Raw genomic sequence first — 24,758 nt, 5'->3', positions numbered from 1 at the left:
ATAAAATGAAATTTGCAACCAATAAATACAAAACTCAAACCCAGATTTAGATTTATTCGAGTCCACAGGCATAATCAGCCTGCTCCCTCTGGGTCAGTGTACTCACTTTATCATGGGCCAGTTGGGCCGGGGCCTGTCTGCAGAGCACACTTTCAGACTAAAGTGGTTAATGGGGTTTCATGACTTATTAGTGGGTTAAGAAATCAGTGAGTTGCAATAGCATTTTATTTGTAATGGATGGAAAAGAATAGACTGGAAAATATGTCGACCACATCTTTTGTAATAAACACTATATGAAATTTTTATTTTAGTCATATACACACCTGACAGTGAGGCTGCACACACCAGCCCGGCTACCTCTGTTAGAAAAATGATGCAATGTTTGTGAACTGCTGGGCAAGTGGTACCTGCCCACAGTCCCCCAACCAGGCCAGCCCTGCCCTGTGGTGCAGCACCTTAAGGGTTAATACCTGGCCCATCAGGGGCCTCCAGGTCCCTCCTCAGCTCCTTAGTGTAGTCAGTGTCCTTTCTGATTGAACCGTGATCAGGTCTTTCTGGTGGTTAAATATTTCATCATTACTTGTAATTATATCAGCATCTCTTTGGGGGGGGGTGCTTGGTCAGGAGTAGAGAAGTGTCCCCTCTTTGGGTCAAAGTCAAACAAGGTGGAGAAACACTTCTGGGCTGGGATGTCCACCAGCTGGTAGGTAGCCCCCAGAATAGGACATCGGGGTCTAGATGCCCCCCGAGCACCCTGCTGACTCCCCGTTCTGCCGCAGTTCCAGCGGCCCCAGGAACAGTACCCGCCCTTGAAGTTTGGGACGGTGCCCAACGGGTCCACGGAAAAGAACATCCGCAGCAACTACCCCGACATGCACAGCTACATGGTGCGCTACAACCAGCCCCGCGTGGAGGAGGCGCTCACGCAGCTCAAGGCAGGGTCAGCACAGGCTGGGGGCCGGGCATGGGGGGCCACTTGGGGCACAGGTCATCCTGGGCGGCGCGCGCCCTGAGGATGCTCAGAGAAGGGGAGGGCTCAGGGTGCCACCGTCTGCCTCGGGTCCGGCGGGGGTAGATGGGCCTGGAGGTCAGAGACCACTGCGGATGGGAGTGGATTCTTCTCTCCCAGGAGCATGGTCCCTGTGATGTTTTTAAGGATCCAGTAGTTACAGATTCTGGGACCAGACTGCCAGGATTCGAGTCTTGGCTCTGCCCCTTTTTGACTGTGTGATCTTGGGCAAGTTGTTCAGCCTCTAGGAGGTTCCTTTGCCGATTCTGAAAAGGGGGGGAGCACAAGAGGACCTACCTCATAGAGAGGTGGTGAGGATTAACTTAAGTGACCCGTGCAAAACACCTAACAATAGTTGCCGGCCTGCTGTAGGGTTTTGCTGCTGTCACCATCATCATCTTCATCATCGTCACTATCAGTAGGTTCACTAGAATTGACACTTGGCTTATGGACTAGAGGTTTTTCTAATTAGTTCCCCAAATCACAGGGATAAAGTTAAGTTCAGGCCCCAAAGCACAGGCCAAAATAACAGCAATGCTGAGTGCATACATGTCCCCTCCTCCTGTATTCAGTCATTCAAGGTGCATCTATTTTCTTAGCCCCTACTCTGGGCCAGCAGCAAACAGACAATTCCTGCCCTTGGGAAGCTTAGACTCTAGAGGTGGGAAAGGAACAATAAACATGCAAACAAAAATCAACAAGTATCCTTTCAGCAAGCCATAATGGGCCAGAGTGTGAAAAAGGAAGGGAATTTTCAGCAGGGTAGTCAGGGTGGGCCTCTCAGAGGAGGTAAGGGACAAACCAGGTGGATTTCTGAAGGCAGAGCCTTGCAGGGAGGAAGAATTTTAAGTAGGGGAGGGGGAGATCTGATTCTTGTTTTTAAAGGCCCACCCGGGTTGCTGTTTGGAGAATGGAGAGAGGGGGCATAAGTGGGACCAGTTTGGAGGTTATCAGCATTATGCAGTTCACCTCCCTACCCCCCCATCACGACCCCCAAGGCCCAGCCTCTGCTCACTCCTCATGTAACCAGTCCTAACCAGATTTTTTTTACCCCTCTTTTTTGACTAGGATTGTTGGGCTACAGGACAAGAAGCCTACTCTATCTGGTCTAAGTAAGGGAGATGGTTTAGCATAAGGATACAGGGAAATCTCTCAGGGAAAGTACAGCTAGGCTTCATGGAAATGCAAAAGCCACTCATTCATTCATTTAAAAATTTTAAAAGAGCACCAACTTGTGTGCCAGGCACAGTTCTTGGTTCTGGATAACAGTAAGTTTCCTGGATCGTTAAGAGTGCTTAAACAGAGGTTTCTTTGTCTCTCACAATAAGAAGTTCAGGGCTGGCATGACAGCTCAAGGATACTGTCAGGGATCCAAAATAGTTTCCATATTTTTGTTCCCTCTGACCTTGGATTACAGACTTTCTTGGACATTTTTGGTTACCTTATAGCCACAAGATGGCTGCTACCCCTCCACAGAGCAAGTCCTAGTTCCAGGCAAGAGTGAAAAGCTGGAGGGCTTTCTCCTAGTGAGGCTGTGCTTTTTTATAGGAAAAACATAAGCCTTTTGCAGGGATTTCCAGCTATATCTCAGAATGTGTCAGATTCTGCAAGGGATTCTGGACAATTGAATATGCTAGCCTTCCAACTTCTGTTGTAGAAAAGAACAAAGGAGGAGGTTGTAAATGGCTTGTGGTAGGCAGATTGTCATGTCTGCCAGAGAATTGCCCTCATGGAGTTTGAACTTGGCCACCTAACATGTTCTCTCTCCCTCCTTTCCCTTATCTTTCTCTTCTGCGGGTCCTGTGATTGCATGTCTTGCATCTCTCCATGTGTCCTCTCTGTGCTTCGCCTGCAAGTCCCTCTTTCTGATACTGAGAACTTCAGCACTTCCTTATCAGTTTGCTTTTCATCTGGCCTCCTGCAACTGCTGTTTTTTCTGCCCTACTTCTCCTCCTTTTCTACCTAGCACTTCCCCTTCTCCCTCTTCCACGTCCTCTTCCTTCCCTTTCCTCTACCCCCAGACGACATCCAGATTCTCCCTGTTCCTTAGGATCGAGTTAATATTCACTCCAACTCCCACTCCTCCCCTCATTCAAGTCCAAAGCCCCTCCCAAGAATTCTGCAAATTCCTGGGCTGCTTACTTTCCCAGTTACCTGGCCTCAAGCTCCTGAATTTGCCAGATTTAATTCCCTTACTTGCTACTCCACCTCGCTGGCCCAAGTGTGTCTTCCCACCTCCAAAGCCTGTTAACCAGAGCAGCAAGGCCCCCCCCACCCCGAGCCAATGCGTGTGGACCGAAGACTGGAGACCTGAAGGTGCCAACAGAAACGCAGCGCGGGCTACCATGTCATTCTGAATATCCTAAATAGCCGCGTTAAAAGTCATCAACAAAACAGGTGAAGCGAATTTTACTAATGTATTGTACTTAAGCCAACATATCCAAAACAGTATTCCAGCCTGTAACCAATCTAAAACCGATTGAGACCTGCTGCATGTTTCACTGCCCTCTGAAATCCAGCGTGAGTGTTACCCAGGCCTTCTCCGCTCAGATTCACTATGCCAAGGGCTCCGCACCTGGACGGACAGCCCCAAACGGCGTCGCCAAACGCAGAAAGTTCCATCTTGAACATCATGAACACAGAACACAAAAGAGCTCTGGCTACCCACCAGCACCCTAGAGCTTTTTCACAGCCTCTCTTAAAATTTCCTTCCCCAACCCTCCAGCCTTTCTCCCTTCTCCCATTTTTGTTCCTTCTCAGCACCGCCCTCCAGGAAGACCCTTAGGAATATCAGCTCTCCTCACTCTCTTACTCAGGGACGCTGTCCTGGGCCCTGTCCTCACCCCTGCTTCCTTAGCACACATGCTTTTCATCAGGACGCAGGGACGGCTGCAGCACAGTGGCCTTCCTCTCTTCCCTCAGCAGCTATTCCTTGCAGTCCCGGTCTGTCCAGTCATTCAGAGAGCGAGGATTCAGATACTTGGGGAACTCCACTTTCCAAATCTGTTTGGATCCTGAGTTTTGGGTAGCAAGCAGGGAGAATGGGACTAGCAAGAGATACCAGCCCAGTCTCAAAAAAATGATCTCAAACCTATCCCGTCCCTAAATTCCGGGAGCAAGCGATACCAGCTAACATAAAGTCTGCCATTTTAACGTACAGTTCAGTGGCATTGCTTTCACAGTGTTGTGCTACCGTCACCACCTTCCACTTACTAAAACTTTTTCACCTTCTCAAACAGAAACTCTGTACCCCTTCCCCAGCCCCTGGTATCCTCTAATCTACTTTCTGTCTCCATGAAATTGCCCATTCTAGGTATATCTTATAAGTGGGATCATACAGTATTTTTCCTTTTGTGTCTGCTTTCACTTACCATCATGTTTTCAAGCTGTCATAGTAGCTGTCAGAACCTCATTCCTTTTTATGGCTGAATAATATTCCATTGTAGGGACAGATCACATTTTGTTCACCACCCACCAGCTGATACGCATTTGGGGTGTTCCCACCTTTTGGCTATTCTGAGTAGCGCCACTAGGAACATTATTCTGTACCCTTTTTAAATAGATTTTTCATTTTTAAAAAATTGAGGTATACAGTGAATCCGCAAACCTTAAGTGTGCAGTTCAGTGATAGTTTACAAATGTATATACACCCGTTTGCACACACCCAGAAGGTATGGAAACCCACAGCTCCCTTGCAGGCACCCTCGATTATCATCAGATACTAGTTTTGCCTGGTTTTGAACACAATTTAAACTGTCAAGCTGTGTACATCCTTTTGTGTCTGGTTTCTTTTCATCCAGCTCATCCAGGCTGTCCATTCTTTTTCATTGCTGTGGCAAATATCACCACATGAATATACCATAATTCCTCCATTCTACTATTGGTTGGCATTTGGGTTGTCTCCAGTGTTCGGCCATAATGAATGAAATTACCCTTAGCATCTTGTTTAAGTTTTTGGTGGACACACACGTTCATTTTTCTTGGGTATATTCCCAGAGGGAGAACTGCTTGGTCATCGGGGAGGTGTGTCTGAGCTTTAGTTGTCACTGCCAAGACATTTTCCAAAGCGGCTGTACCATTTACATTCTCTGTCTTTGCCAGGGGTTGGTATCACTCCTACATCTTTTTAATTTCCTATAATGTTTATTATATATCAAATCCTATTTTACTTGTTTTAGAGATATTAACTCATTTAATTTTTTAACAATGTTAGACGGTTATTTTAGTTCACTGGGCCACTCAAACACACATCATGAGATGGGGTGGCTTAAACAATGGGATTTTAGCAGCTCATGGTTTTGAGGCTAGAAGAAAGTCCAAATCAAGGCATCACCAAGGTGATGTTTTCTCCCCGAAGACTCTGGTGTTCTGGGGTTGGCTACTGGTAATCCTTGGTTCCTCTGTCACATGCCAAGGCACACGGCAGTGTCTCTGGTCTCTCCCTTCTCTTCCAGGTTCACTTAGTGTCCAGCCTTTTGCCTCCTGTGCCTTTTTTCTCTGCCTGAGTTTCATTCTGTTTATAAAAGACTCTAGTCGTAAGATTAAGGCCCATCCGGATTGAGGTGGGCCATGCTTTAACTAAAGTAACCTCATCAAAAAGCCCTAGTTGGGTGCACAGTGGTTCAGTACTAGAATGCTCACCTGCCATGCTGGAGACCAGGTTCGATTCCCAGCCCATGCACCTGGGGGAAAAAAAAGTCCTACTAACAGTGGATTCACACCACAAGAATGAACTAGGTTTAAGAACATATTTTTCTAGGGTACGTACAGCTTCAGACCACCACAGATGAATATTATTTCCATTTAAGTCCCTCAGTTTGTAACTGGCAGGGCTGGGATTTGAACCCTGGCAGTCTGACTCTGGAACTGGGTTTCCATCTACCTTCCCCACCATCACCCTCGCCCCCAGCAGCTTCCTGTCTTCGCCTTTTGCTGTGATTTCCTGCTTCTGATGATTTCTTTTCCTCCAAATATTTCATTTTATACTTTTTAAAATTTTTAGTTGTACTTTTATAGGTAATACATCCATAGGGTTTAGAGAGTCAAATATAAGATTTTCTTAAAAAAAAACCCAACAGTCCCCATCTGCCTACCCTCCATTTCTCGTATCCTGGAGGAATCTTCTTTTCACCTCATGTGTTGTATCAGTTTGCTATTTATTTTTATGTCTCTAAACACCATGTTTGTATGGTTACCTCTTGCTTTTTCAGTTTTCCCATTCATTTCTCCCTATGGAAGACACGTATTCATACTCTTTAAACCACTCCAGTGTCCCACGTTGTGATTTTGGTTAGATGAATATTCAGTATTTACATGTTATGACTATGTAAACGCTCTTGCAGCTGCCACAAGTAGTAATCTGTGATTACTTTCCTCTCTTCACAATTCTTTGTTTTTCCTGGAGTTCATAATTGTCTTTCTTTTTTTTAAATCAGTTACTTAGTTTTCTTTGTGCCTACTTCAAACCCAAATTCTCTGCTAATTGTCTGAACCTCCTCTTACTATGTTGAAGAGCATCTGCTACTTTATTAATTTCATTGTATTTAAGAAATTTCTCCTGTGGCCTTCTGGTCCACCCCAATTTGTAGCAAAGCTGTCATTCAGGATTATTTTTTACCATCATCCTTTCACCTTCTTCCTGGTTAGGCTTCTGCTTTCTGGACCCCAATTCTTGCTCTTTCTGTATTTTGCTCAGAAGGTGCATAGGAGGTAAATTTTTGGAGATATTGCAAATCTGAAGTCTTTATTCTGCCCTCACACTGCTGGGCAGGCTGGCTGGGTATAGAATTCTGGGTTAGATATCATTTTCTTCCAGAATTTTGGAGGCATTGCTCCATTGTCTTCCAGTTTCCAGTGTAGAGAAATCCAAAGCCATTCTGATTCCTAAGCCTTTGTATATGACCTGGTTTTTCTTTTCCCTGTCCTCAGTTTGCTGACATTTATCAGCAATGTGCCTTGATCTATTTCTGTCACCATGGTAGGCACTTGGTGGGCCTTTCAGTCATATCCTCATTGTCATTCGTTGTGGGAAATCTTGAATTCTTTCATTTATGACTCCCCCTTCCTCTTTATTTTTCTGTTCTTTTCTTTCTGGAATTCATTAATTCGATATTGGGGCTTCATGGATTGTTCATTTATTTTCTAAATTTTTCATCTCTATCTTTTTGCTCTACTTTCTCAGATTCCCTCAGTTTTATCTTCTACTCCTTTATTAAGCTTTTCATTTCTGCTAGTATATTTTTAATTTCTAAGAATCTTTTTTTTGGTCTCAGAATGTTCCTATTTTACAGAGACCTATTCATGCTTCATACTTGCAGTATCTTGTCCCATCTCTATATTACTGATCTTTGCTTTTTCATTTTTTTAACATACTCTGCTCCTTGCATAATCTCCCAGTCCTTTCCTTCCCCCTTATTTGTTAGTTTTCTTTCCTTCTTTCTTTCTTTCCTTCCTTCCTTCCTTCCTCCCTTCCCCCTCCTTCCTTCCTTCCTTCCTTCCTTTCTTTCACCTATCTTTATCTGATGCCTAGCAATTCTTACTGGTGTGTTCCTTTTTAGGAGTGGGGTTGATGAACTTGTGAGTGAGGGAATGGGGTTGTTGACAATCAGCTTCATTTTAGGGTGATCTGTCTGGACCATTTTTACTGGGGTAATTCCAATGTCAGTATTGTTAGGTCTCCTTTCTCGGAGGTATTCTTAAATACCTTTATATATAAATGTAAGAGAAGAGAAAGAGAGAGAGGAACTAAGAAGAAAATTAAAAATGAACTCTGACAAGTTGTTAGTTCTGTGAAAGTAACAGCACTTGTGCATTCATTCACTCATTCAGTAAATATTTACTAAGGTGTTCTTGTGCCAGGCACTGGGCTAGCTACCAGAGGTATAACCATAACCAAATCGAAGTCCCTGCTCTCCTGTAAGATCCCTTCTCGCATGGGAGACAGAACACCAAGTGTGCCCATGATCAACACTCTCCAACTGAACTCTCCATGATGACAGGAATATTTTACACTTGTGCACTCCAATATGGTAGCCACCAGCTATTGATCATATGAAATATTCTTTGTGCAACTGAATAACTCAATTTTTTAAATTGTAATTGAAATTTAAGTTCAAATAGCCACATGCCACTAGTGGTTACCAGAGTAGATAGCACAGAAAATTCCGTCCTCACTGAGCGGTACAAGGGAAACTTGGCAGCCTCATGTGGTTTTGGTTGGCGCACATGCCAAATGTGGGCTTACCCTACAGCTGAGGGCAGGCATAATGTGTCACTCAAAAACAAACAGATTTCCATCCCAGTCAGATCTGCAAGTCCTTTACAGGACAGATGTTCATTCAGCATCTCTTTCTCACGGAAGGGCCTAAAAAGGCATCAGCAAGTCCCCTTTCCCAGATGTAAGCACTATTTTTTATTTCTTCCCAATCAGTTAAAGCATGTATGCATGCCCACACATTTTTATATATTGTTTTCCATAAGTACATGGTGTGCTCATCCTGCTTTTTCCACGGAGGAAACCTTGTGGCATTCTCTCCATATTAATAAACCTTACCTCTCGGTGGCAGTTCCTGGCCCAGAGGATGCCTGCCTTGGGCCGGTGTGAATTCATTCATTCAGCACCTCTTTACTGAGCACTGCTGTGTGCCAGGCACTGCTTTAGACTCTCTGGACACAGCAGTGAACCAAATAGAGAAGGTCCTTGTGTCCCCGTGAAACCTAAATTTCAGTATGGGGGACAGAGGCACCAAATAGAATAGATCACAATATATTAGTTCTAAGGTGATAAAGGTTTAGGGCAAAAATAGAGTAGAGGGAATGAGTCTGGGAAGGCTGGGAAAGAGGATACAGGATGCAGCATTAACTAGCGTGATGCGGGAAGGTGTCTTTTGAGCAGTAATTTGAAGGCGGGAAGGGAGGAAGGCAGGTGGCTCTCTGGGGGAAGAGGGCTCCAGGAAGGGGAGCAGCCTGTGCAAAGGCCCTAAGGCAGGCGTGTGCTGGAGTGTTTCAGAAACAGCACAGAGGCCAGTGGGACTGGAGTGAGTGAGGGGGAGCTGCGGGAGATGGGGGCAGAGGGGTGAGGAGGCTCGTGGGGCTGTCAGATGGCATGAGGCCTTGAAGTGGAGAGCCAGGGGAGGGTAGAGCTGAGGGGGAACAGGAACTGATTCAAATTAGCATGATCCCTTTGGCAACTAGGCTAGGAATAAAGAGGATAGCGAGGACAGGAGAAGGGAATTTTAATCATTTTCAAGCCTCTGCCTAAACAGAAGCTGTAGGACATGGCTGAGCTTTGTTGGAGGTTTAGGGACAATGAAGGATAGGGGAAGAGGTCATAGAAGGCACTGAATCCCAGAACAACTGAGCAAACCATTAAAAGTGAATGCTATTAGTGCAGACCACAGTGGCACAGCAGGCAGAGTTCTCGTCTGCCAAGCTGGAGATGCAGGTTCGATTCCTGGTACCTGCCCACGCCAAAAAAAGAGTGAATGCTATTAAAACTCCCTCCCTTTTTCTGAAAGCCCCTCACACATCCCCCGCACTGGAAGCCCTGATTTTCAGCTCTCTTCACTCCTCGGATCTCGGCTCCCCAGGTCCCTGAAGATCCTTGAAGACCCTCTTTCTACCTTATCCTAGTTCCCAGCCCCTCGCTTCCCCTCCTCAGCCTGATCCTGGCGGACTTCAAAGCCTCCCTACTTAAAGATGTGTAGCAGTTCATTTTTTTGCCCCCAAGGTCATTTTCCTAAACAAAGAGAAATCTGGAGAGAAAATTAGTTTGCCCAGGAGACAAAAGTACCCGCAGGCAGTTGCTGTGTTTTTCTTGCCTACATATATGTTTCCAAATGTCAGCTGAGACTCTCCCTGCCTGTTATGCTCCATATAATATATATATATTTTAAATATTTATTAAATTGTAAATTACAATTTAAAACCCACTACACGTTGATATAAGTAATGCACTTCTATTAAAAAATACATATTTTCTAAAACAAAAAAATTTTAGTGAGAGAAGTGAAACAGCTTCATATTTTTTCAAATTGTTTAATATCTTGCTTAATCGAGGACAGTTAAGTTCTAACATCTATTTCTGCATTCAAGTTGTTGTGCTATCATCTATCATGTGGCCTCTGGAAAACTTCATTGTACATTCCTGAATGAATGAATTTGAAAAAAGCCAATTAAATCTTTGCATTATATGATAATATATTTGGCCTCTCCATGTAATATTAATGCAAACCCCAAACTCTGACGTAGGATGGCAAACACCCTTCCAAAGATTCTTCCAGCTCTTCCCAGTTTTACATTATTTGCCCCACCCCCAAGAGTTTCTGCTTCAGCTGAACCAGTTCGATTTGGGGAATCCTCTCACATCTGTCTCCCCACTTGGGGTGCAGGAACTTAGACCTGGAATTATGCCCTTGCCTTTAATTTCCACCAACGCAGCCATGCCTACAAGACACTTACATGAGTATGTGGAGGGGCTTTACTGAAGCTGTGGGGACAAAGCGGGAGTTACATCACAGGGGCACAAACAACTCAAAATGCGAGGTCAGGTATTCCTGGCTGGAAGACCTTTTGCCCACTCTGCAACCCAGCATCTAGCCATGTGTCTTCAGCTCTCTTGCTTTCCCCAGTCTGCACTGTCTGATGCTATCTAAATTTCAATTAGTTAAAATTAAATAAAATTTCAAGTGCTCAGTAGCTGCATGGAGCTGGTAGCTGCCGTCCTGGACAATATAGAGAGGGAAAATTTCCAGCAGAATGTGCTTTTGGACAATGCAGAACTAGAAAAAGACAGGTATCTTCCTTGAAGAGCTATTCTAGTGTCCACAGTTAAGATCATAAAAATTTCATCCCATTGTGTATATAATTTTAAAAATTAAATATGGAGTTATACTCTATATAGAGTTCCAAGACTAGATTTTTTTCATAAATACATCCTGAACATTGCCATGTTAGAGGATTAAAAACTTACCTTATTTCAGAGAATGGTTCCACAGTGTTCTATGATGTGGATTCATTTATTCTGCAAATAGTTATTGATCACTTCATAGGTGCTAGAAAATGTGCTGGGGCCACAGTGAGGTATGAGACTGACAGGGGCATAGAATCTAGTGGGAGAAGCTGAAGATGAAACAAATAATCACAGAAATGCATGAAAAGTGTAGTGGCTATAAGAGTGACTGTGCCTCAGTCTATCCAGCGTGAGACAGAATTCCACATCCCTTTTCCCTCTTCCAGCCAAGCTGTGGAAAGTATAGCCTGGTGCAAGGACACAGTGCAGTTAAGATGAGTGCCTGGGCCTCCATCCCCATCTGAAAAACTGAGATAATAGTTTCCTGATATACTAGACTATATAGAAATGTGTCTGGCACCATACGACTGATAATGATCACTTTTATGAATCCCCTTTCTGAGCCTTGGCCCTCTTCCCTAAAATGGAGGCCTAAACAGGGCCTTCCTTGAAGGGCTGCAGTGAAGATTAGATTAAGGGAGTCATTACTCCACTAAAGGCACAGCTGACACTTCGCAGCCCCTCCTTTGCACAAGACACCAGCCCGCGGTGATAGCAACCCTGGAGGTGAGGTGTGGTTGCTAGCCCCATTTCACAGGTGTGGAAACTGAGGCATGAAGAGGTGTAGCGGCTTGCTCAGGAGCTTATGGCTAGTCAGGATTTGGGGCAGTTGGGGGTTGGGAGGAGGGCATCTGGGTGGGACTGACCCCACCTCGGTGGTCCCTTGCTCCCAGGAAGCTGGACGCCTTCATCTACGATGCGGCCGTACTCAACTATATGGCCCGCAAGGACGAGGGCTGCAAGCTCGTCACCATCGGCTCCGGGAAGGTCTTTGCCACCACAGGCTACGGCATCGCCCTGCACAAGGGTTCCCGCTGGAAGCGCCCCATCGACCTGGCGCTGCTGCAGTTCCTGGGGGACGGTGCGGCTGCGCACAGGGATCCCGAGACCCGGGCGGGGAGGGGGAGGCCCCCGGGGCCAGGAGATCAGGGTCGGAGCGAGGAGTGGGGTGGGTGGGGGCAGGGACTCCGACGTCGGCGGGGAGGGCCCTCGCAGGGTTTCCGTGGCAGGTCACCCGTCTGACATCCATACCACCCTGACCCCACCGGCCCCCAGACGAGATCGAGATGCTGGAGCGGCTGTGGCTCTCGGGTATCTGCCACAACGACAAGATCGAGGTGATGAGCAGCAAGCTGGACATCGACAACATGGCGGGCGTCTTCTACATGCTCCTGGTGGCCATGGGCCTCTCCCTGCTGGTCTTCGCCTGGGAGCACCTGGTCTACTGGCGCCTGCGGCACTGCCTGGGGCCCACCCACCGCATGGACTTCCTGCTGGCCTTCTCCAGGGTACTGGGCGGGCGGGAGGTCGAGCGGGAGCTCGGGGGCAGAGGCCGGCAGGTCGAGGCGCAGCCCGCGCTGACTCTACCCTCTCCCGGCCCCGCAGGGCATGTACAGCTGCTGCAGCGCCGAGGCCGCCCCGCCGCCCGCCAAGCCCCCGCCGCCGCCGCAGCCGCTGCCCAGCCCCGCGTACCCCGCGCCGCGGCCCGCGCCGGGCCCCGCACCCTTCGTGCCCCGCGAGCGCGCCGCCGTGGACCGCTGGCGCCGCACCAAGGGCCCGGGGCCGCCCGGGGCCGCAGGCCTGGCCGACGGCTTCCACCGCTACTACGGCCCCATCGAGCCACAGGGTCTGGGCCTGGGCGAGGCGCGGGCGGCGCCCCGCGGCGTGGCCGGGCGCCCGCTGTCCCCGCCGGCCGCGCAGCCCCCACAAAAGCCGCCGCCCTCCTACTTCGCGATCGTGCGCGACAAGGAGCCTGCCGAGCCCTCCGCAGGCGCCTTCCCCGGCTTCCCGTCGCCGCCCGCGCCCGCCGCCGCCGCCGCCGTCGGGCCGCCGCTCTGCCGCCTGGCCTACGAAGACGAGAGCCCGCCCGCGCCCACGCGCTGGCCGCGCTCCGACCCTGAGAGCCAGCCGCTGCTGGGGCCCGGCGCGGGGGCAGCGGGCGGCGCGGGAGGCGCGGGCGGAGGTCCCCCGGCTGCCCCTCCGCCGTGCCGCGCCGCGCCGCCGCCGTGCCCTTACCTCGACCTGGAGCCCTCGCCGTCGGACTCGGAGGACTCGGAGAGCCTGGGCGGCGCGTCGCTGGGCGGCCTGGAGCCCTGGTGGTTCGCCGACTTCCCCTACCCGTACGCCGAGCGCCTCGGGCCGCCGCCGGGTCGCTACTGGTCGGTCGACAAGCTCGGAGGCTGGCGCGCCGGCAGCTGGGACTACCTGCCCCCGCGCAGTGGCCCGGCCGCCTGGCACTGCCGCCACTGCGCCAGCCTGGAGCTGCTGCCGCCGCCGCGCCACCTCAGCTGCTCGCACGACGGCCTGGACGGCGGCTGGTGGGCGCCGCCGCCCCCGCCCTGGGCCGCGGGACCCCCGCGCCGGCGCCGGGCCCACTGCGGGTGCCCGAGGCCGCACCCGCATCGCCCGCGGGCCTCCCATCGCGCGCCCCCCGCCGCCGCCGCTCCGCACCACCACCGGCACCGGCGCGCCGCAGGGGCCTGGGACCTCCCGCCGCCCGCGCCCACCTCGCGTTCGCTCGAGGACCTCAGCTCGTGCCCCCGCGCCGTCCCCGCGCGCCGGCTCACCGGGCCCTCTCGCCACGCGCGCAGGTGCCCGCACGCAGCGCACTGGGGGCCGCCGCTGCCCGCCGCGTCCCACCGGAGACACCGGGGCGGGGACCTGGGCACCCGCAGGGGCTCGGCGCACTTCTCCAGCCTCGAGTCGGAGGTATGACGCGGCCCGGGAGGCTCCGCCGCCCCCCTCGGTCAGCGCAGGCCACGGCCCGAGGGGGCGCGCGCAGTGGACAGGGCCCGTGTGGGTGGGTGAGGAAGGAAACGGAGCTGGCCGGACCCCCCCTGGAACAGAGCCCTGCGCCCCTTCGCCTTGGGGAATCGCGAACCGGAGGGAACTTGGTCCCCCAAACTCACCCAGCTTGGAAAACGAGGGGCCAGGAAGGGAGGTCCCGGCGCCCACCGGACTTTTTTTAAACCCGACAAGGGCTTTTTAACGTCACCACATGGGGCGGGAGGTGGGGCGGGGGCACGCCCCGTCCGTGCCCCACTCCCACGCCCGGGGCCGCGGCCCCTACATCACTGTGCAGCTCCCCGGCCCCAGCCACGCCTCCGGGGAAGCCCGTTTTTAACCTTTCATCCATGGGGACTCAAAACTGTGAGACGCGTTCGCCAAACTGTGACCCCAGACCTTGGCCCCGCCACCCGTAAAGCCCCTGACCCCAGACTGTGACTTCCGACCCCTCGGTCATCCGACCCGACTGTGACCCCTGACCCCAAACTGTGACCCGACCCCCAGACTGTGCCCCAACCAGACTGTGACCTTCGACGTAAACCGTGACACCCCTCCCCTCCCTCCGTTTTCAAACTCGGTTGCTTTCCACTTCTCTGAACTAGGACACGCCCTCAACGGAAGCCCCGCCTCCTCCCCTCACTCCCCTCCCCCCTACCGCTATACCATCCCCAGGTGCCCCCACCCCCATCCTCACCAAATCCAACCCTCCTCACCAAATCCAACCCTTATTCTTGTCCGCTCAATGATGACCCGCCAGACCCTCACAAGCCTCCTCTTCCTGGTTCCCCAGCCGCGTCTGGGGCCGGGTCGTGGAGGGGAGGGTCTGGGAGTCCGCACCTCCCTCCCCACAATCCTGTTCCATATCGCGTGTTTGGAATAAACCATGTTTTTATGCCTCCTCACTCCGCGCGTGAGATCCATATCTGTTGCCTAAATTCCCCCCTCGAATTCTCTGGAGAAAATAGAAACTGAAAAAAAGGCCCATAGAGGAAGAGGGGACAGAAGAAGGAGGTAGGTTTTGAGGTGGGGTTGGCAACGACGAAGAAAGAGATGGTGGGAAGAGACCCCAAGAAGAGAGAAGATGGGGTGGGGGTAGAGCGAAACTCAGGGGGGATAGACTTCAAGACAGGGGTAAGAGACTTTAGGATCAAGACTAGGGACCCACTTCTGCACCTACAGGCAACAAGCCTTGATAGATTCTTTAACACCTTAGAGTCTCTAATACATCCCAGCAATTTACTTATCTTCAATGCCATTCATCTCATCAATGCGAATCTCGCTCTAATATTCCATCATGCCAATTAGGGAGAGTCATGTTGGGCGATCCAGAGGGCCAAAGCACTTACAAGAGCTGCCTCCAGAGGGCGGAGTTTCTGGTTAAATGCTCCCTGACCCTACCTGCTGTGCGAAAGCCTGGTTAGGCAATTGACTGCCCATGGAGGGTGGATTCGACTGACTAGTTTACACATAATCTCATCTTGTTACACTAAAGCATTTTTTTTTATTTTTAAAACTTTTTTAAATACCAAAAGACACCAAGAAAACGCAAACATTCGTAATTTTTGATCATTCCGTTCTACATATATGATCAGTAATTCACAATATCATCACATAGTTGCATGTTCATCATCATGATCATTTCTTGGAACATTTGCATCTATTCAGAAAAAGAAAACAGAAAAAAATTCATATATAAAATGAAAACAAAAAATTCATATATAAAAAGAAAACAAAAAAATTCATATACACACTAAAGCATTTTAAATTAAAGACATCATAGCAGGGACGGAAGGAAGTGAAAGGTTTCAGGGGTCCTCAAGGAGCAGACGCCCAGCCTCCTGGTTAGTTAGAGCATATATTTGCATACATGAATAATTAATTAAGTGGGAAAAAAGCACTGGGAGTCAAAGGTGGAAGAGTCCGAGCTCGGACCTCTTCTAGTTGCTGGGGAAGCGGGACTCCTATGGAACTACAACTCCCAAGACGTCTTCCCGCGGCGGCGCGGCCCAACGCCACGCGGGAGATGTAGTTTCTTCCTATCCGCCGCGCTCTGGCTAGACCTGGACACCGTTACCTTCCTTAGTGCTCCTTTTCTTTCCCTTCCCCCCACCGCCCTTTCTTATTTGTTGAACCGGGAGGTTTCCGAGGTAATCGAACTGCAGGTTGGTTTTCCGAGGCCGGAAAGTGCAGAACGGAAGTGACGTTCTCACCTCGCGCCGGCAGTAAGAGGCTTCGAAGATGGCGGCGCGCAAGGGTCGGCGGCGCACGTGCGAAACCCGGGAATCCATGGAGGCCGAGTCGGGCGACGCAGGGTCGGGGGGTCCAGCCCAGGTGTACCTGCCCGGACGGGGGCCACCGTTGCGCGAGGGGGAGGAGCTGGTCATGGACGAGGAGGCCTACGTGCTGTACCACCGAGCTCAGACAGGTGGGGCTGGGGGCTCGGACTCCTGGATCCTGGGGAGGCGGGGACCGGAATTCTGCGTTCTGGGAGGCTGATTCTGGGCTTTTAACTTTAGAGGCTCCCCGGAGGAAAAGGCTTAGGTGGAAGAGACAAGCTGTCACTCGAGGGGGCTGGTCCCGGAAGGAGGTGGGGACTGAGGACCCTTCGGGCTCTTGAAGGCGTGAGGTACATCTGTCCCTTCCTCTCTATCCCTCCTTCCATCTCCAGGCGCCCCTTGTCTTAGCTTCGACATAGTTCGGGATCACCTGGGAGACAACCGGACAGATCTTCCTCTTACACTCTACTTGTGTGCTGGGACCCAGGCGGAGAGCGCCCAAAGCAACAGGTAGGAGAGACCTGAGGCTTTTCCAGAACCAGGAATCCAAGTCCCCAGACTGTTCCCTTCTCAAGATCGAGGAGACCAGGCCTCTGTTCCCCCCTTCTTTCCAGGCCTAGAAGTTAAGATTCCCACATAATACCTCCCTCTGACACAAAAATCTGGATTTCTAGCTCCCTTTCACTTTCAGGACCCTGGGGTCCAATGCCTAACCCCACCCTTTTCTCCAGACTTATGGTACTTCGGATGCACAATCTGCATGGGACGAGGCCCCCACCCTCAGATGACAGTGATGAAGAAGAGGAAGAAGAGGATGAAGAGGATGAAGAAGAAAGGAAGCCTCAGCTGGAGCTGGCCATGGTGCCCCATTATGGTGGTGTCAACCGAGTCCGGGTACAGACAATCCTACAAGCCTGCTCTGTGTTCTCTGGAGCAAGTTTCCCCTTGTCTGTACTTATCCCAGCACCTCATGCCTTTCAGTGTTTAGAAAAGTACCTGGTACACAGTTAACTTTATATATTTTTAATATATGTTTTTAGGTATTACTATGCTGTAAGGCTAGTTGCTCTGTTAGCCCGTGGCGTGACCTTTTACATTTTTCACTTCCCTCATCGATAAAGTGGTGACAGTTATAAAATTTGCCTCCTGGGGCTGATGTGAGGATGAAATGAAATAGTACTGCAGCGCTTAGAATGACCTTTGGTTGTGGTGTAACGAATGTGTTTCTGGTTATATTATCACTTGCGACTTGTTCTAGCCTGTGTAGATACTACTTTGCTTCAGAGTTATAGCGTTCTCTGATCAATTTGATGTGAGAATGTAGTGGAATGATATGTTAATAGTGCTTAGAGCAGTATCTGGCTCATAGCTGGTGCTGTGTTTCTGTTACATTATTATTACGTGCACTACCAGGTATTTTTCTAGACCCTGGAGATTCAACAGCAAGCAAAAGGTCTTTGACCTTGTAAAATTTACACACTAGTTGGAGAGAGGAAACAACCACAGAAAACTAAGTAAAGGAATCATATGCCAAAAGGTGCTAAGTGCTGTAGGGGAAAAAAAAAAGGTAAATAAAGCTGGGAAACAGGAATAGAGTGTTCCTAGGGTGGGGTTGCTATTTGAAATAGAACATTAGGGACGTGTTCACTGATAAGGTGCTATTTGCAACTAGAACCACAGGAAGTGAGGGAATGAGCAAAGGATATCTTTGGGAAGAGGCAAGGGAAAATCAAAAGCAAAGGCCCTGCAGTGAACATGTTTAAGGAGCTTCAAGGGAAGCTGGGAGGACCAGTGTATTTGGAGCAGAATGGACAGGTGGACGAGTTAAGATTTCAGGGAGGGGCTCACAGAGGAGACAGGTTTTTAGGGCCTTCTGGGCCATTGTAAGAACTTGGGCTTATACTTGGGGAGAAATTGGGTTCCGTGAGAGGGTTTAGAACAGTGAAGGGAGAGGATCTGACTTGTGTCTTTAAGTTTCTCTGGCTGCTGTATTGAGAATCTATTGCAGGGAGGCAAGAGCAAAATAGAATCCTGTGAGGAGGGTATTGCAATAACTTGGGGGAGAGACGATATCAGTATTATTGTGGGTGATGGCTGTAGAGGTAGTGAGAAGTGATGGAAGTGATGCAATTTGGAGGGTAGCCAGGGCACACGTTGGGTTTGAGGAAGAAGAGCCAAGTCAAGAAGGAGTCCTAGGGCCAGCCACAGTGGCTCAGCAGGCTGAGTTTTTGCCTGTCATGCTGGAGACCCGGGTTCGATTCCTGGTGCCTGCCCATGTTAAAAAAAAAAAGAGAGAATGAATCCTAAGCTTTGGGCCTGAGATTGGGAAGATCAAGGAGGAGTAGATTGCAGTCTGGCAATCAGGAATTTCATTTTGGTTAAGTTAATTTTGAATGGTTGGTGTAGTATAGGTGGAGTGTAGGAGATAAGTCAGGGTTAGGGGGTGCTGGGAACCTTAAGATGGGACAGGATCTCCTAGTGAGTGAACATATAGAAGCGAAGAACTCCCAGGGCTGAGCCCAGGACCCTCTTCCATTTAGCTGGTTACAGAGACCAGGAGTTTGAACCCACTCCTGAGGGCTGGGAATCATAGCCTCAATTTCCAGGAGTTTGGGGGCTTTGTTCCCTCCCCACCTACCCACCCACTACCACTACCACTACCACTCCTCTCCCCCAGAATGGGTTGTTATCTCCGTGGCCAAGTTGGTCTTGCAGGTAGTGATTCCTTCCCCACCAAGCCCCAGGTCCGGATGAGCTAAGAAACCACACTCCTGGCTCTCGGGCATGCTGCAAACTGCAGGTCTCCACTCTGAGCCTCTCATCTCCCCCACAGGTGACATGGCTGGGTGAGGAGCCTGTGGTTGGGGTCTGGTCGGAGAAGGGCCAGGTGGAGGTGTTTGCGCTGCGGCGACTGCTGCAAGTCGTGGATGACCCCCAGGCCCTGGCAGCCTTCCTCCGGGACGAGCAGGCCCACGTGAAGCCCATCTTTGCCTTTGCCGGCCACATGGGCGAGGGCTTTGCACTCGACTGGTCCCCCCGTGTGCCTGGTGAGTCCCTGGGTTGTGCCCGGGCCACTGGGAGGTGGGAAGGAATAGGGTCTGTGGCCGGGGTGGATGGTTCAACTCTAGGGAGGGACATGAGCTGTTGCTGGCCAGGTGGGGTGAGGTCATTTCCTGGCCCTTTTCCCCAGGACGCTTGCTGACCGGTGACTGTCAGAAGAACATTCACCTCTGGACACCTGTGGACGGCGGCTCCTGGCACGTGGACCAGCGGCCATTCGCAGGCCACACGCGCTCCGTGGAGGACCTGCAGTGGTCGCCGACTGAGGACACAGTGAGTCCCTTGGGAGGAGGGGGGCTGGGGACCTGGGTCCTGAGAGAAGGGTAGACGCATAGATTCCTGGGTCAGGGTGTGGGAGTCTGGGGACCTGGAATCCTGCATTCTGGGGGAGGGGGTAGCTGGAAGTCCGGACAGAGATCCAGCTTGCAGACCAGGTCCCAACTAAGTGGGCACTGAGAGAGAAAGGGGATCACTGCTGGGTGTGCCCGATGTTGGGGGCCGGGGGGTACATCTGAGTCACTCAGTTTTCCCTCACCCAGGTATTCGCCTCCTGCTCAGCCGATGCCTCCATTCGCATCTGGGACATCCGGGCAGCCCCCAGCAAGGCCTGCCAGCTCACCACAGCTGCCGCGCATGATGGGGACGTCAATGTCATCAGCTGGAGCCACCGGGAGCCCTTCCTGCTTAGCGGCGGGGATGATGGGGCCCTCAAAGTCTGGGACTTGCGGCAGTTCAAGGTATTTCTCCAGCAGAACACCTGGAGGCTAGAGGAAACACTGCTCCCACAGCCCCTGGGGTAAAGAGGCTCCTTGGGTTCTAGGGTTTAGAGCTTTGTTCCTCCTTAAATAATTTTATCAAACCAGAGCTAGGGAAATCCTTAGAATAAGAGCCCAACCCCTTCATAGTACAGATGAGGAAATTGAGGCCCAGCGAAGGGCAAGGTGCAGTTACTCTGCCACATGAATCGTTGACAGGGAATGGAAGAAGCTCGGAATTAGCAGAGACGACAATGCCTGTGTACCTGTAGGGAAGGTGCAGGTGGCTGCAATGCCCCTGGATCCGAGGGCTTCAGGGAGTTGTAGTGTTTGTTGTCTCTTAATAGGTTTTCTAGACTAGAGCTCACTCATGGTAGGACAGGAGCGGAGGTCACCCCACAGCCAAGCTTAGAGTTGACTGTAGAGCAGAGAGGGTGGAGCAGGAGAAATTCCAGCTTTGGCCGTCCCTCTGGATGAAGCCATAACTTCCTAGAGCTTCCAGGGCTGCCATGTTTTAATCTTTTCTTTATTTTTCTCTTCTCATATAATGGGTTTTATAGAATCAGCTCTAGAGATGGATTCTGTCCCTTGCTGGCCAGAGAGGGCAGGTATATAGTTGGGTCACGTGGCTGGACCACTGGAACCTTCAAGTCTCTTCTCCAGGAGCAGAAACTTCAATTCTCGGCAGTGCCCTGTGCTTTAGTAAAAGTGCTCCATGTGGTTCTTTGGATCAGCTGCCCAGAGAGCTTCTGGGAGTTATGGTTCTGCCCCCTTAAAGCTTTTCATAAAAGCACCTGAAGGGTGCACGGGTGGTTCAGTGGTAGAATGAACACTTGCCATGCAGAAGACCAGGGTTCAAGTCCAGCTCATGCACCAAAAAAAAGGCACTTGAAGAACCCATCTCTTCATTTTATGAGAAAGGAAACTGGGGCAGCCCCAGAGAGGAGTCTGGAGTGGGCATGTGTATGTGGCCTGGAGCTAGGAGGGGCTTCTTTGCAGGTGAAAGCATCATTCCCAGCAGCCCCTGGGGCAGGAAGCCTTGTTACTAGTTGTACTTTGTCCTCCATCACTTCATAGCAGTTGGGCTTGCAGCTTCTTAAAGAGTCCTGGATGGAGGAGGCAGGAGTCCTGAGGCTGGAGAAAGGAGGGGGCTCTGCCTGGGTCGCCATGGGTGTCAGGCCACAGCATTCTGAGACCCGACTCTCCTCTCTTCGCAGTCTGGCTCCCCGGTGGCCACCTTCAAGCAGCACGTGGCCCCTGTCACCTCTGTCGAGTGGCACCCCCAGGACAGTGGGGTCTTCGCAGCCTCCGGCGCAGACAACCAGATCACGCAGTGGGACCTGGCAGTGGAGAGGGACCTGGAGGCCGGTGACAAGGAGGCGGAGACTGACCCTGGCCTGGCGGGCCTCCCGCAGCAGCTGCTCTTCGTGCACCAGGGTGAGACGGACCTGAAGGAGCTGCACTGGCACCCGCAGTGCCCTGGCGTCCTGGTCAGCACCGCCCTGTCCGGCTTCACCGTCTTCCGCACCATCAGCGTCTGAGACGGGGCCACCGTGCCCCGCTCGTGCCTCAGAAGGGACTCGTCCGGCTCTGCTGCCCGGTCTCCTCCCTGCTGTAGAGACTCGGTGTGGCCCATTGGCCGCCACAGCTGACTCTGTTAGGCTTTCTTCCTCCCAAAGGATTTGGTTTGGTCCCGTGACCCCTCTAGCCGAAGGACGTGGTCTGACCCACGGCTCCCTAAACACCCATGGTTTGGCCTCAGTGACCCCCATCCGTTACAGACTTGCCCTATTCCAGGGTGGGCTGGGGGCGGCCCGTGTTGCAGCGGAGGTTTTGTTGGCTGGAACGCCTGGCTTTTGGCCCTTTGCTCCTCTGCCCAAGGACCCAGTTGGGGCTGCTGGCGCCATGGGGACAGCTTCACGAAGGCTGGACCAAGTCGGGTGTGGGTGCCTCACAGAATTTGATTTTGCCCTTGACTTGCTCCCAGGTTTGGCCAGGATTTCCCAGTGCGGAGCTGCTGGGTCCACTCCCCACCCCCAGTCCCTTCCCCAAGCCCAAGGCAGGTGCTGGGAGGGGAGGGGGGAGGCAGCAGCCCCAGAAGGCAATAAACGACCAGAAGGTGGCCTGAAGTTTGTGCCTTCCCCCTGTGGGGGAGCCGGGGGCAGGGATCTGGGGAGAGGCCACTGGAGGGCCCTGCTCATTCTGTCCCACCCTTAAGCCCTGGTGCCATCAACTTCTACCTTCACAACCCCTCTGGAATTTACACTGGGTCTTTGGAGTGGGGAGGGGTCCCGCCCTGTGCCCCCAGCTCTTCAACACCCCTTCTCTCTTGTTCCCCCTCATCACTGTCTGTTCCTCTTTGTCCCCTAGTCTGTGGCCCTGTCTTTCTGTGCCCTGTTTATGTCTCTGTGTCTGAGCCCATGTCTGCCTCCCTGCCTCCCCCATCTCTCCTCTGCCACTGTCTCCTCTAGTCTGCTTGGGCTGCGGCCCAGCGCCCTGCCTGGCTGTCCTCCCTGGCTCCCCCTCTGCGGCTCTGGGCTGGCCCCACCCCCTGGCCCCCCTCCATCCAGGCCTCTGATCCGCCTGTGGACTCAGAGGTCGGGCGCCCGGCACACGGCCCCTGGGGCCGTGGACGGACCCGCAGCCCCTCTGGGCACCCACGGACAGAGGCGGCCCCTTGCACCCAAGCAGAGCTGTCCCCGGCGGAGGGCATGGGGGCAAGCTGCCCCGCCAGGTATGTGCTAAGGCCGGGGGCCCGGCAACCATCCCCTTGCCCCTCCGCATCCTCCCGCTGCTGGCATCTGTTGGGGGCCATCTCTGCTCCAGCACCCCCCACGCCCTTGCCGTCCTTGCCGCCCCCCCCCCCCCCCCAGGAACCCTGGCTGGCTGACCCCCGACAATAAGTTCTCACTCAGAAGAATCTCCTGCCCCCAGCTTCAGTGCCTCCAGCTCTTACCCCCCAAGCCCCCTGCCCTCTCTCCAGAGACTATTTGCCCCTATCTTCAAAGCTGCAGCTCCTCGGCCCTCCCCCTGTAAGGCTTGCTCCCCATTGCGCTTCTCTGCCTGCCTCTGCTCTCTCCGCCCCCTCTCTCCAGGATTCTGTCCTTCCCCTGGGTCTCTGTCCCCCTCACCGCCACCCCTCGTCTCTGTCTTCCCAGCTTGGGGTCTCCATCCCCCTCTTTGGGTCCCTGTCACTCCCTGGGTCGTCATCTTCCTTCATTCTCAGGCTCTCCAGATAGACTTTTCCTGCCCAACCTCTGAGTCTGTCTCCATCTGTCTGTCCCTGTGTACCCTTGTCTTTCTCTCTGCAGTCTCTGCCCCAACCCCTGTCCTGTCCATTTCTGTTCCCCAGCCTGCTGCCCAGAACCCATTGGCAGGTGGGGGAGCATCTGGAGTCTCTGGGGCAGAGTGAAATTGGGATTTGGGGGTAGGGGGAAGGTTGGCCTCGGGGCGGGGCCTCTGGCCCCAGATTAGGCAGCGACTTTGACTCAAAGTTGACCAACCCTAAGCCCTGTGTCTCCTTTATATGGAACATTAAGCTGCTCTCGTGGGTCAGGTGGAGGAAGGGGGGTCCGGGGACACAGGATCATTTTCCTTCCGTCTGAGCCAGGCAGACTGGGGCACAGGGACGAGCCCCATGGAGGCAAGGGTCTGCGTGTGCTGGAAAGGGTATAGTTACACCTGCCTCAGTACTGGAGGCCGGATCCCGGGGTTTAGGAGGAGAGTCCTGGGTGCAAGAGGCTCAGGACACCAGCCAGCCTCCTCCCCGCTGCTCGCCACCTTGCATGAGTGGACCTGGCCAGGTCTCCCAACCTGTGAAATGGGGTGATGGTCGTGACTGCCTAGCGCCTTGAACAGTGGGTCAGCAGCTAAGGCTGGACAACTGGACTGCGCCCAGAGTCTAGGTGACTGGGAGATACTCTATTCCCTGATTAAGTCCAGTTCTCCCATTTCACCATTGAGGAGACTGAGGCTTTGTTGAGCTATAATTCACATACCATACAATTTACCCATTAAAAGTGTTCAATCCAGTGGTTTTTAGTATACTCACATTTTACAACCATCACCACAGTCAATTTTGGAACACTTAACACCACATCAATAAGAAACCCTCTGCCCTTTAGCTATCCTTCCCCCATTGCTCCACCCTAAGTAACGACTAATCTACTTTCTGAATTGATGGATTTATGTATTTCTTAACATTTTGTATAACTAATCATACAACACGGGCACTTTGTGTTTGGCTTCTCATTTAGTGTAATGCTTTCAAGATTCAGCCATGTTGCATGCATCAGTACTTCACCTCCTTTTATTGCCAAATACTGTTCCATTGTATGGCTATATCACTATCCACTCATCAATTGATGGACAGTTGGGTTGCTCCCACCTCTCAGCTATTATGAATAATGCTGCCATGAGCATCCAGGCACAGGTTCCTGTGTACACATACAGTTTTTATTTGCCTTGGGTATATACCTAGGAGAGGAATCGCCAGAACACACGGTAACTCTGTTTAATTGTTTGAGGAACAGCCAGAGTGTCTTCCAAAGCTCACCATTAAATGTTTCCACCACCACGCTTCGTGGGTGCGGTTTTTGCACATCTTCACCAACATTTGTGATTATCTTTTTGCCTATGGCCTTCCCTGTGTGTGTGAAGTGGTATCACATGATGGTTTTGATCAACAGTCTCCTGAAGGCCAATGATGTTGAGCATCTTTTCAGGTATTAATGGGCCACTGGTATTAGAGAAATGTCTGCTCTGATCCTTTGCCCATTTTTAAACTACGATACTGGTCTTTT

The 24,758-nt window shown here is 51.7% G+C and overlaps 2 protein-coding genes across 2 annotated transcripts in view; both read left to right on the top strand.

Annotated features, from left to right (window-relative positions):
• The window catches only part of GRIN2D (glutamate ionotropic receptor NMDA type subunit 2D), a 30,827-nt gene extending 15,958 nt beyond the window's left edge, over nt 1-14,869 (top strand). The window contains exons 9-12 of the mRNA XM_077131270.1: nt 780-940; nt 11,753-11,940; nt 12,135-12,367; nt 12,465-14,869. Of these exons, the coding sequence (XP_076987385.1) occupies nt 780-940; nt 11,753-11,940; nt 12,135-12,367; nt 12,465-13,793 (1,911 nt within the window). The 3' untranslated portion in view covers nt 13,794-14,869. The remainder of the gene's footprint in view (nt 1-779; nt 941-11,752; nt 11,941-12,134; nt 12,368-12,464) is intronic.
• A 1,133-nt stretch (nt 14,870-16,002) lies between these two features.
• Nucleotides 16,003-22,334, top strand: GRWD1 (glutamate rich WD repeat containing 1). The gene is made up of 7 exons (XM_077131269.1): nt 16,003-16,290; nt 16,534-16,651; nt 16,873-17,035; nt 18,975-19,188; nt 19,332-19,474; nt 19,741-19,938; nt 21,174-22,334. The coding sequence occupies exons 1-7, from the start codon at nt 16,104-16,106 to the stop codon at nt 21,495-21,497; spliced, it is 1,347 nt and encodes a 448-aa protein (XP_076987384.1). The 5' UTR covers nt 16,003-16,103; the 3' UTR covers nt 21,498-22,334.
• Nucleotides 22,335-24,758: the final 2,424 nt, after the last annotated feature.

This window comes from Tamandua tetradactyla, chromosome 16, assembly GCF_023851605.1.
Source record: "Tamandua tetradactyla isolate mTamTet1 chromosome 16, mTamTet1.pri, whole genome shotgun sequence".
Classification (NCBI taxonomy): Eukaryota; Metazoa; Chordata; class Mammalia; order Pilosa; family Myrmecophagidae; genus Tamandua; species Tamandua tetradactyla.
Note: the sequence above shows the minus strand (reverse complement) of the source record. Positions and strands in the feature narration are given on the sequence as shown.

Excerpts from the sequence above, each read along its gene's own strand:
- GRWD1 (XM_077131269.1), top strand. The coding sequence starts at position 16,104 with ATGGCGGCGCGCAAGGGTCGGCGGCGCACGTGCGAAACCCGGGAATCC. Across the intron at positions 16,291-16,533 it reads GTACCACCGAGCTCAGACAG|GCGCCCCTTGTCTTAGCTTC; the intron begins GTGGGGCTGGGG and ends TTCCATCTCCAG. Across the intron at positions 19,939-21,173 it reads GGGACTTGCGGCAGTTCAAG|TCTGGCTCCCCGGTGGCCAC; the intron begins GTATTTCTCCAG and ends CTCTCTTCGCAG.